Source organism: Canis aureus, chromosome 23, assembly GCF_053574225.1.
Source record: "Canis aureus isolate CA01 chromosome 23, VMU_Caureus_v.1.0, whole genome shotgun sequence".
Classification (NCBI taxonomy): domain Eukaryota; kingdom Metazoa; phylum Chordata; class Mammalia; order Carnivora; family Canidae; genus Canis; species Canis aureus.
In genome coordinates, this window is record NC_135633.1 from 51,001,306 (window position 1) to 51,014,072 (window position 12,767).

Consider the following 12,767-nt stretch of genomic DNA (forward strand, 5'->3'; position numbering starts at 1 on the left):
AGAGTGAATTTAAATGGTTTTTAAGCAGTTGTAGCAATTGCTTTAAAGTTTAATAGAGATTTATAAACATCCTATCTATTTCTGTTAGGGTTTATGTTGTAAAGTTGTCTGATCCTTTTAATATCTGATTTCATAGTTATACAAATTCAAATTTGCAGATGCTAAGCATCACTTACATTTAAAAAACAAAACAGAAGAAATGCCTGTATTATCAAACCTGACAAATAGAAAGGTCTATTTGTTGAGAATTTTTGTCAGTAAATAGAACTATGGGGTTGGAGTGTCCCATGAGAAATAGGTAATTGGATTTATTTATTACTTGTATTTGGTGTTTTAGCTTTTTTTATTTCTTCTAGATTTTCTAACAGAATTGGTTTCACATGTAAGTCATTACATTGTTTTTCAATATGGAATGAGTTTGGACTTTTTTTGTGAATATTAAAAGGAAAGATTGTTAAGGTCACAATATTTTATTACTTATTTCCATGTGCATTATAATTATATTAAGATTCCTACAGTTCAAGAACAAAAGAGGAATGTAAGGAATTGGAAAATTTCTGATCTTTATGTTTAAAAGAATTTGAAAAAAAAAAACTTAAGAAGTAGCAAAAGTGGCAGTTAAAATTTTCCTAACTTACTTTGGGATTCAGTTCTTTTATTATGGGCCATAACAAATTTTAGAGTTGAGTGGTGCTGATATTTATACTTCTAAACATATTGCTTGCTTCTAAATAAACTATTGAGATAATATGGCCTGAATGCAAAAGAGATCAAGAAAAGCCTTATGCTTTTTATATCTTTTTTTTTAAGATTTTATTTATTTATTCATGAGAGACAGGAAGAGAGACAGAGGCAGAGACAGAGGCAGAGGCAGAGGGAGAAGCAGGCTCCATGCAGGGAGCCTGATGTGGGACTCAATCCCGGATCTCCAGGAACATGGCCCAGGGCCGAAGGTGGCGCTAAACCGCTGAGCCACCTGGGCTGCCCTGCTTTTTATATCTCACTTTAAGTAAATTTGCTGTAATGTGGGTGAACTATTTTTTGTAATAGAAGTTAGAATTAATAAACTTATTCATTTTTATGAGTTAATTTATATACTAACCTCATGTAACTATTTCTGGAAACCAAGCTAAGTGATATTTCTTATTAAAAGTTTTAAGAATATGGGTGATGAATTTTTTTTTTTTTTTTTTTTTTTTTTTTTTTTTTTTTTTTTTGCTAAGTGCCACATAAAGGTATGGAATTTATTTTGTCTTTATTCTCCAAAAGAAAATATAAGTCCCTATTCATCTGTTTTTTTTTTAACCTTAGATGTTAGTGAATATAAAACTCTGTTTCTTAAATATTACATTTTTAAATGCTCTGATTTGTCCCTAAGTAATAATGTTACAATAGGAAATAGGAATAAAATATACACATGCAGAAGGTCATTCAGAAAAGTTGAAAGCAAATAAAAATCAGACCATAGGTCTCAGTATATAGGGTCATGGGATGTGGTGTGTAGTGCTGAGAGAACAAGGTTATCCTTTGAACCACTTGTGGTTTTGAAACTTGAGACTGGAAGTTCCTCGAAACCGATAGGAAACAATAAATGAAATTGTTGTTTCTATTTACTTAAGACAAGGAATAATTTTGAAAGTACTCGACAAGAGGTAGAGCGATTGATGCAAAGAATGAAATCTGCCAACCAGGATTACAGACCACCCAGCCAGTGGACAATGGAAGGCTACCTTTATGTCCAGGAGAAACGTGAGTCACAAAGACATACCCTAATGACTCTTAAGATTAATATTTTGTTTCTTTAAGATTTGACTTGGTTAGTGTTTTTCCTTCAAATAGGAAGACTGCAATTCCTTACAGCTTTATCATATTTAGTCTGCTCTCCCACTACCACCATCAGAGTGAGGAAGTTTATCCACATTTCGCCATCAGGATCTCCAAGTTGGCATATTATTGAACTTGGAACTTAACAACCTTCACAGATGATACGGTAACATGAGTTCAGTTTTAGAATTTCATTGTAATAGCTAACCTCAATTTAAACTTTCATGGAAAATTGAAATTCAAAGCCTTTGTCAGTATGAATCATCCTAGTGACTATAATAAAACTTTTCTCTCTTCCTACAGGATTATTTCTTTTAATTCTATGCTCTATCAGTTTTCAGGAATAAAACCGGCAATTATGTAATGTCAAATTGGCACTCTTGACTTCCTGAGGTCAGGAAATAAGCATCAGACACAATAGGGCACTATAATAATTGCCTCACACTAAGAAAGTTTTTCTCACAAAAATTAATAAAAAGCCTTTAAATTTTGTATAAATAGGATTCTTTCTGCATGATACTTGCATTGAGTGGAACCAATCTGACTAAATTAACTATTTCAAACCAGATATGCTCTAATGTATTAGTCTCATCCTGTTTGTGGTAAAGGAACAGTTGTTTTTATTTCCAATCCATGATGGACCTATGTCTTTGTAAAACAAAATCATATGCTTGGATTTTGCAGTAATGCCAAATCATTGTAAAAGTTTTGAAATGCTTATTTTTACTTTCTGTACTATTCTCATATACTGGGACACAACACATGGAGAGAGAGCACTGCTCTGAGGTCTCTGTATCAGTAGATGATACATTAATGAAGTTGTTTTGGTTAGTTAGTAAGATATAACTATAATATAAAACTTTAACTCTTTCAACTGCAAGGATCAAGATGGGAAAGCTGGAGATACTGGGTTAGCAGCGAAAGTTTTTGACATAATGCAATGTAATTATTAAAATGCCAGCATATTTTATATTTGCCATGCTCAGGTGATGCTCATTTATTGAATAGCAGTATACAAGCGAATAATGATTTGATCTAACAGACTCAGCAAATATTTATTACTCTTTGGATTAGATGATAGAGGGCTCCTGGTTCAGGAAATCTGGGTTTGAGGATTTTCTCTTAATCAGTATTGACTTTGACCAGTCTGCTGTTTTTGGATGTTAAAATAAATCTAATGACCTACCTAGCTATTCTGTAATTAGATCATAATAAACCACTTTCATTATAATTTCAAGAAAAAAAAATAATTCATTGGTCATTTATATACAAGGTATATAAATTTAACTCAAAACACTAAGGAAATTTTTAAATACTTGTTTTGAATGAGTGTTTCAGGTTTGAAAACCTCAGTGTGAGGGTACATTGAGAGGAGCTTACATCTTGCATCAATAAAATATTTTGCTGAGCAGAAAAATGTGTTGATAAAGAGGCTTATTCAAAATGCGTGTGGCAGAGGAGGTACTATCCTCTTTCTTAGAGCTTTTTTTAATATTAAGACTCAGTAATATTTTATTTCTTTTTTTTAATTTTATTTATTTATTCATGAGAGACACAGAAAGAGAGAGGCAGAGACACAGGCAGAGAGAGAAGCAGGCTTCATGCAGGAGGCCCAATGCGGGACTCGATTCCAGGACTCTCAGGATCACACCCTGAGCCAAAGGCAGACTGAGCCACCCAGGCGTCCCAGTAATATTTTATTTCTTGAGTTTGTTTGTTATTTTTTATCCCTCAATGTTACATAGTTGCTAAAATCCTTGTGCGTATGTGATATTTTGTTCCAAAGAAAAAAAGGTTTGGATTACCTAGCAAAATTATTTTGTATCAATGTATATCCTGTTTATTTGGTACTTGGGAGTCCATCCATTGGACAGTGTTGTAGTTTATTTATTCTACAGCTATTGGACATTTGGTTCAAACTATAAGCATAGGCCCTTTAATAACTTGGGGACCGCATGGGTACACAAAATGCAGTGTTTGATGCACCCATCCGATGTTGGCATCTTGTGTTTTAAGATATGTGACTTCCTCTGGGTCAGTCTGAGCTAATTTTTTTTTGGGGGGGGGAGGGGATCTGAGCTAATTTTAAAGCCCTTTGTGCAATGACCTTTCCTCCGAAATTTGCTATCCTTCTAAGTGATACCACCCACCTTTCTAGGCTAAAAACTGGAGGTGTATCATTTACTCCAGTGTATCTCCTGTAACCTGGGGCCAACTCTGTCCATTTTATCTCCTTGATAACTTTTGAACGTCTACCTTCTCTCATCTCCACAGTCTTTCTTTGGCCTCATAATTGCTCTCTTTCTGCCTCTACGCTTGCCTGTCTAGTAATCCATCCTCCACAGAGCTTCTGGCACATCCCTCTAGATGCTGGCTTGTTGTGCCCTTCTTCTGACGGCCCCTTCATGTTGTGTGGCCTTTGAGGCTTGAACAGTTGGACTCTCCCTCTCTCTTTAGCATCCTCTCCTTGATGTTGACCTCCTACTCCTAAGATTATTTCATCTCAATTTTTTTTCTATATCTACCTGCTTTGTTTTTAGAGCTTTAGTGATGTACAATTGGCATACAATGAATTGCAAATATTTAAAACATATAATTTGTTAAGTTTTGTCATTATATACACACCTGTGAAACCATCACCACTGTGAATACATTCATCACCTTCAAAAATGCTCTCATGCCCTATTATAATCCCATCCTCCTTTCTTTTCCTATTCACCATCTCCTCACTTGTATTGTCTAGGGATTGGAAAAGAGAAATGGATGGATTTATACCCCTTTGGAATTATTTTTATATGAGGGACAAATATCCAAAGCCCCTTTCCACTTGGTATCTTTGAAAGTGTTTATAAGAAAATCAGACCAGTTCACTAAAACATATTGATTATGCTGTTGCCATCACCAAATGAGTAAGTTCTATGGGGAATAGAAGATGAGACAAAGAATTTGGCTCCAGGGTTTTTATTCTGTAGTGGAAGGCATAAAACAAACTCATGCAATTAGTAACCAGTGATCAATAATAAATATCAGAGCTGTAAATTGAGTGATAAACAGAGATGGATGTGATGGGGTGGTAGTAGCAGATCATTGCAGTTTGGACATAGAGCTCCACTTTATCAGGATATGTGGTTTTTACGCACTTCTAGGCATACATTACATTGTGTTCTAATAGACTTCATTTTATTTATTTATTTATTTACTTACTTACTTACTTATTTTTAATTTAAATTTTAGTTAAAACACAGTACAATGTTGGTTTCTGGAGTAGAATTCAGTGATTCATCACTTACATACAGCACCTAGTGCTAATCACAAGTGCACTCCTTAATACCCATCACCATCTAGCCCCTCCTCCATCTACCTCCCTCAGTTTGTTCTCTATTGTTAAGAATCTCATGGTTTGTTTCTCTCTCTCCTTTTTCCCCCCTTCCTATATGTCTGTTTTCTTTCTTAAATTCCACATAAGTGAGAGCATATGGTATTTGTTTTTCTCTGACTGACTTATTTCACTTAGCATAATATACTTAGCTTCAGCCACGTCATTGCAAATGGCAAGATTTCATTCTTTCTGATGGCTGAATAATATTCCATTGTTTATATAGGGTACATCTTCTTTACAAATTCATCAGTTGATGGATACTTGAGCTCTCTCCATAGTTTGGCTATTGTTCATAATGCTGTTGTAAATATTGGGGTGCATGTACCCCTTTGAATCTGTATTTTTGTATGTTTTGAGTAAATACCTAGTAGTGCAATTACTGGATTGTAGAGTAGTTAATAGACTTCATTCTAAATAGGAAGAATGTGGTTCCAAAGTTAGACCTATATTGGAATTCCATGCCTGTCATCTGTTTTTGGGTGATTCTGGACAATTTTTTAGCTCAGTATCTTTGTTTATTATTTTTTTCAGTATCTTTGTTTATAAAAGAAAGCTATTCATACCTATCTAGTAATGATGTTATAAGAATAGAGGTGATATATGTAAAATGTCTCTATTCTCAATAGAGAATAATACTTACCATGAACATTTACTGTTCCATGCAATTTATATTTATCTCATTAGATTCTTTAAACAACTATTGAGAACTTTTTCTTCCTCCAAAGAGAACAGTTAAATCACATGCCCTATTGATGGAGAAAGTAGTTTCATCTCCAGCTCTTAGGCTACATTTTCTTTTCTTTTTTTTTTTTTTTTTTTTAAGATTTTATTTATTCATCCATGAGAGACACACAGAGAGAGAGGCAGAGACTCAGGCAGAGGGGAGAAGCAGGCTCCATGCAGGGAACCCAACGTGGTACTCGATCCCGGGTCTCCAGGATGACGCCCCGGGCTGAAGGTGGTGCTAAACTGCTGAGCCAGCAGGGCTGCCCTAGGCTACATTTTCTTATACAAGAAATGCTCTTTATAATGTCTGAGTTAACCTGCCTTCTCATCACAGTTGAGAAGTGCATGAGTCTCATATGATGTCTGACTTAAAAACTTTCTAGATAAAATATGGGCGCTTAGTAGATATTTAGTGAATGTTATGGGAAGAATCCCATTCCACAAGTATCATCTCAGCAACCTCAGATGATTACGGGGTAAGATAACTAAACTTGTTTTATTTTATTTATTTTTTTAAAGATCTCTTTATTTTAGAGAGAGGGAGAGCATGCAGGGGGAAGGGGATGGGCAAAGAAAGAGGCGAGAGAGAATTCAAGCAGATTCCATCATAATGAGTGTGGAGCCTGATGCAGGCTCAATCCCAGGACATTGAAGTCACTACCTAAGCCGACCAAGAGTTGGATGCTTAACCAACTACACCACCCAGGTGCCCCTAAACTTGTTTTATCTTGCAGCTTTAGATATATAATAAAATTTTATTTTCCCACCCTTTTTTTAAGGACTTAGGAATTTCTTATCTGAGAACATCTGCTCTGGCCTAGTGACAAGCAACTTTAAAGGAAATATCATGTGTGCATAGGAAACTTGAAGATTAAATGCATGATGTTCTGAACTTAAGGTGTAGACAAGAAAAAAACAACTTGGTCTAAAATGTCATCAGAGCCTTGCACAGCTTTATTTAAAAATTATTGCTGATATTGCTTTGTAAATTGTTTCCTAAGTAATAAAGTCACTATAAGGATTTTCATCCAGTCACTTTCCACTAATCAGCTCTAAGCCTTTAAGTATTTTTACTTGTGACAGAATTATCAACAAGTATGCTTAAGTACTATAGTTGAAATGGCCCTAAAACAAAATTGAAGTTTATTATAATAATCCTTTGTGATTGCAAAGTATATAGCTGTATCCTGTAATTTTGAGATCTGAGGTTAAGTATTTTAAAGCTAAATATGACATGAAGGGCACTGTTATTACAGAAAAAAATTCAAATGCCTAAGGACACACTTTTCTCAAGTAGTGCATTTTTACGATGTCTTACTTTTAAATATATGGTTATGAAACCACACCAGCAATAATATTGTATGTAATTGTTGCTAGAAAGATGCTAGTGTTAGGCAGGATGGGACCCTAGATGGAGAACTTGTATAGAAAACAAACTCCATTTTCAACCCTCTCAGCCCACTGCGGTGTTTGGATGCAGGATAAATGGCTTCCCTGTGGGAAAACTGACGGTCTTCTACCTTGGTCATGGAAAAATTGAACTCACCATGCATCCCTATTCCCTGGTGAAGCAGTAGCATCTAGTTCCTTAAGGAGAATACAGGAGAATAATGTGATATGCTATAGGAAAGAGTTGCACAGTATTTACAGGGGGAAAAAGGAGCATTACACATATGTAACTTTCTTTTAAAATGAAAAGTAAAAGTTATTTTCACTTTAAGGAGTTATTTGAGTTTGCTTTTTTTTCCCAGATAGGTGGTAAGAGGACATAATTCCAAGGCTAAGTTAAGTCTTAGAGAGAAAAATGAGTGAATCTTTCCTTCATTCATTTGTCAAGAATTTATTGAGCAACAACTAATGTCTGGCCCTGTTCTAAGGATTAAGAATGTACTACTAAACAGAACAACACATGTAACTGCTCTCATACAGCCTAAGAGTCCAGTGGCAGAAACAGACCATAAATAGAATAAATTTGTAAAATGTATCCTATTTTAGACAGTAATAACTGCTAGGAAGAAAACAAAGCAAGAAAGAGATAAGAAATACTGAGGTGAGAGTGATGCGGTGTTAGCTCTCTCTTCAGGAAGAGCCGCATTATAAAGATGTCATTTAGGAAGAGACCTGGAGGAAGTAACAATGCAAGCCTAACAGATGTCTGGAGCAAAAGTAGTCCAGGCCAGGAGAACAAAATGTCCACATGTGTGGGGCGACAGTGCATCCCCGGTGTTCACAGACCAGCAAGGCGGCAGTGCGGTGTTGCTAGAGCAGAGGACATGAGGCAGAAGGTAGTACGATGTGTAGTGAGATCTGTAATGAGGGGCCAGATCACGTGAGGCTCTGCATATAATAAATAGGCTCTTTGGTGTTCACCTGGAGTGAAATGGGAAGCCACTGGAGGGTTTGGAGCAAAGTGGATGAAATGAACTGGCTAGATTTTTAGTAGAGTATGTCTTACAGTTTTAAAAATAAAGGACAAGGATTAGAAGTAAGGAGATCAGTTATTGTAACAAAGGCTAATTTCTCTTTCTTGCTACGTCTTTGGAAAGTAAAGTATGCCACTTTTACTGAGGAGATAACTGAAATTCAGATCTAAAGTGACTCTTGAGTTACAAGGCAGTATCAGCGTTGCAAGCAAGTAAAGCCAACTTTGATTCCCAGACATTCAATTCCATACAACTCTCTCCCTCTACACTGGCCTTTCTCACAGTATTGCATGGCCTGTGGAGATGGTCAGTTGTGTATCATAGCATCAAAAACTGTACAACATAGTCACAAATCATTTGTTTACAACCTAATGTTTGTTTCCTTACAACAGGACCACTTGGTTTTACATGGATTAAACATTATTGTACATACGATAAGGGAAGTAAAACATTTACAATGAGTGTTTCAGAAATGAAATCCAGTGGGAAAATGGTGAGTTTTCCTTTTTCTTTTTAAACTGAGCTCGTTAGTAAAGTAATGGAAGTTAAAAAAAAAAAAAGTCATATTTGCTTGCTTTTCTAATAAACATGTAAACAAATTTTAAAAATTGCAAAGTCAATAAGTTTTCTTTAACTTCAGTGATCTTGATGACTTAAAAAGAGAGGCAAGCATTTTCCTTTGCCTTACCCTGGAATATTTTTAATATTCAGTTGAGTTAAATGTAGGGAACCTTTAGTAGACCACAGAGGTGACTTCTCACATCCCTGGCGGAGTTGTTTATGCTGCTACTTGGCTGGCAGCTCAGTAGAGACTCCTAGCGGCTGAACCAGGCTTAAGGACTCTGCATCTTTCTCCAAGTCACCTCTGTGGGAGGCTGCCTTTTGCCCCTGCTTGCCACTTCCTCTTCTGTACTGTGTATTGTTTACTGAAGTGCTGACCAGCAAAGTTTCTCAGAAGAAATCAGTTGATGCCCATTTACTCCAAAAGTAAATTGGTCACTGAATGTCTTGCATGGCTAGTGAACAGTATAGAATAAAGTGTACTTTATATAAGGAATTGCTACAGAGTACACCTTTATTGTTCATAGTATGTAATCTTTTTGTGAATTATGATGTGAATATGGCAAATGAACTTAAAAATCAGGTAATTGGGACCATCATCTAAGAATCCTAGAGCTGAGAGTTATCCTAAAGATTTAGTCCAGCCTTATTTTAGCAGATTAGAAAATCAAGGTGGTTGAAAGTAAGTGACTCATCCAGCTAATTTGTGTTATAGATCATAGCAGAGGTAAGTGCTGATCTAACTAAGATATGTGCTCAAATACATCAGCTGAAACTTATTGTGCTTGGGCATTCAATAGAGCCTAATAATTAAAGTGAAAAGACATAATACAAAGGAGAACATACAAGAGTAAAAGAAACCTTCAATTCCTACCATCATGAGAAGTTAAGTGCTATAATCATGCCTAGTGTGTGCTTTAAAAGTTTCATAAGACAAGATGTTGCCTGAAAGTCAGGTATGTGGCAGTCAGTGAGCTGTTAGCAAACAGACCCAAGCCAAAGTTCTGTCAATAAATCTATGATCTTCGTAACCAAAGATAGTATAATTAACCAGACCATAGGTAAATATTCCCCTTAAGGTGACTGGTATCTCGGATATAGAAGAGAATTCTTATGACTTGAGCTTATGTTGGATCCTATCCAAATAGTTATAGTTTTAATTGCAGGGTAGCAGTTGGTTACCAGCAAAGCAGTCATGCAGTGTGTATGATAGCAACATATTTACAATAAGTAAATACTAGAAATGTATTATTTTTGTAGCTCTCCTGAGACTTTGGGCCAGTTATCATTTAGTACTATAAGGCTCTAATGCACAAACACACACTGTGTGTGCACACATACTTGCGCACAAAGAACAGTCCTAATCTCTTAGCAATTTAGAGCGTTTTGATGCCAAAGCCACAGTGTTGTATACTGACAGGCATTCTGTATATCTAACTGTGACATTATGGTAACTGTGATTTCATACTTTTTCTAAATCTGAAGTCCTACAGAATGTACATTGTGGTGCAATTTGACGTAAGTAAATATGTTAAGACTACTAGACAGGCATGTCACAGAATTCTTCTATTAAAATGAGTATATGTTATTAATTTATTAATTGTATTGTAATTGTATTATAATTGGGCAGTTAACATTAGACAAAAAGTCTGTATTCAGAGGTAAAGATTTGATTATGACCCTTATACATAACCTGTACTCAAAGTTAACATTTAATGCAGCAACCTTAGTTGACATATTTAATATTTTCCAGTTGCCCTTGTCATCGTGTCAATAATATGATCTCCTTCTTGTTTCAGAATGGCCTCGTTACTGGTTCACCAGAAATGTTTAAATTGAAATCTTGTATCCGACGAAAGACAGATTCAATTGACAAACGATTCTGCTTTGACATAGAAGTAGTTGAAAGGTTTGAGGTTTTCTTTTCACTTTATATTTTTTAATAAACTAAAGTATTTGTTTCTAGGTTTAGATGTAAATATGAAACAACACACAAGTACTTGTTTTTCAATCTTTAAAGCCAGTGTACATATTTATTTCATTCTTTTATGTATTTATTCAACAAGTACATGTTGCATGATGCTTTCAAAAGTAAATCAGACAAAGAATCCTAGCAAAAAGCAACATCACTCAGAGAATATGGGGAATCGACATAAATGACTAGATTAGGGGCTGTGTGCTGGACTTGAGTTCTGTCACTGTGTCTGACCCTGACAATATTGTTCACCACTCCTGGATAAGCCTTGTTGTACACTTTGGAAGTCTGGTGCCCTTGCTTCCAAGTAGGATTAAGACACAGCTGAGAGTGCCATAAGTTTCCTTCAGCCAGTGAAATTCAGTGCCTGCTCTGTGCAGAGCACCATTCTGGACATTCTTAGCCACAGGATATTGGGAGAGACATAAACGTTGCGCATGCGAGTTTATAATCTATTGGGGGATTTTAGCTCTACTTTTTTTTCTGGTATCTATACAAGAAGAACAGAAACTACATAAGAATGTGTATACTTCTTGATCTGTGTTGTATTCCATGATCTATTTTTCTTCCCCTGCATTACAACCATACTTTTCTGAATACTCTAGCTTTGTGTGTGTGTGCACTATATTAAATGCATACTACATATACTCATATATACTAACATTTACATATATGTAGCTTGTAACTACTTAGTAGGGCAAGACCCCTGTTTTTTATGCTTCTTTAAAATTGTGTTAAATATTTTGGCACTGTGTTCTTAGATTTTATGGATCTACTTACTAAATTTCCCTTCTCTTCCAAAAAAATCCTTTGGGATTTTTGACTGGAGTGGCATTAAAGTTATTAATTAATTGATGGAAAGTTGAACTCTCTTTGAAGATTTTACTTTTTTAAGATTTATTCTTGAGTGTCTTTATGGCAATTTTGAATAGAATTCATTAATACATATATTTTTTCTAAATGGGTTGAGACTCGTATCAAAAGGCTATTGATCTTCTTAATATATCATTCTATATCTAGCATAGTTGTTGAGCTTCTTATTGATTTTAATAGTTTTATGGTAGTAATTTCTGGATTTTCTATGTAGACAGATGCCAACATGCTAATAATTTTTTTTTTTTTTTAATTTCAGCACTTTTTAGTTCTTTACCCCGGGGGCACATTGTTAAATTGTGCTTTGGTTGTCTCACCCATAAAATAAGGATAATAAGTACCCACCTCAAAGGGTTCCTGCAAGGATTAAATGAGATTAAAAAAATGGAAACACACTTATAACATAGTGCCTAGTAATAATAAACAGCCAACAAATATTGTTATTTTATTATTTTTTGTTGATACTCGCCTAGATTCTCTAAGACTGAATGGTCTTGATCTTCATATATGATTTTCCTTTTCCTGTCATCTGTTTTCCTGTTTACACAAGAGATGATATGCCTTCATTGCAGTTATAAGTCATGCCAGTTTTCAATCATACAATATTTAACTGAAATTTCCTCCTCAATGTACCTCTTCATTAGAGTCTTCTAATTTCCTGTTTAAATTTATTATCTGGACAATCTGCATAGTTAACTAAGTTAATTTAACTGTTTCTGCATTTTGGGTTTTTTCTATCTTATAATGCTTTCCTCCTTCCCTCTGCTTGCTCTTTCTCTCCTGAAGTACATCCTTAAGTAACTATTTCAGGGTGGGTACATGGGAAAGATTGGTTTTTAAGTGAATTAATTTTAATATTGTGATCATGGTGTAGATGAACACTATGGTTTTAGTGACTTCTTAATTAATCATGGTATGAAACTTTTATATTACTATATTCTTATTATAATTATTTTCGTGACCAGATGGTACTATATTGGGGTCATAATTTTAATCATTCTCATGT

At 35.1% G+C, this 12,767-nt stretch overlaps 1 protein-coding gene across 8 annotated transcripts in view; it reads left to right on the top strand.

Annotated features, from left to right (window-relative positions):
* The window catches only part of ARHGAP42 (Rho GTPase activating protein 42), a 287,300-nt gene that overhangs the window by 215,053 nt on the left and 59,480 nt on the right, over nt 1-12,767 (top strand). For all 8 annotated transcript variants that reach the window (XM_077867592.1, XM_077867593.1, XM_077867594.1 and 5 more), the window contains 3 exons: nt 1,620-1,749; nt 8,745-8,845; nt 10,713-10,822. In XM_077867592.1, coding sequence (XP_077723718.1) covers nt 1,620-1,749; nt 8,745-8,845; nt 10,713-10,822 — 341 coding nt within the window. The remainder of the gene's footprint in view (nt 1-1,619; nt 1,750-8,744; nt 8,846-10,712; nt 10,823-12,767) is intronic.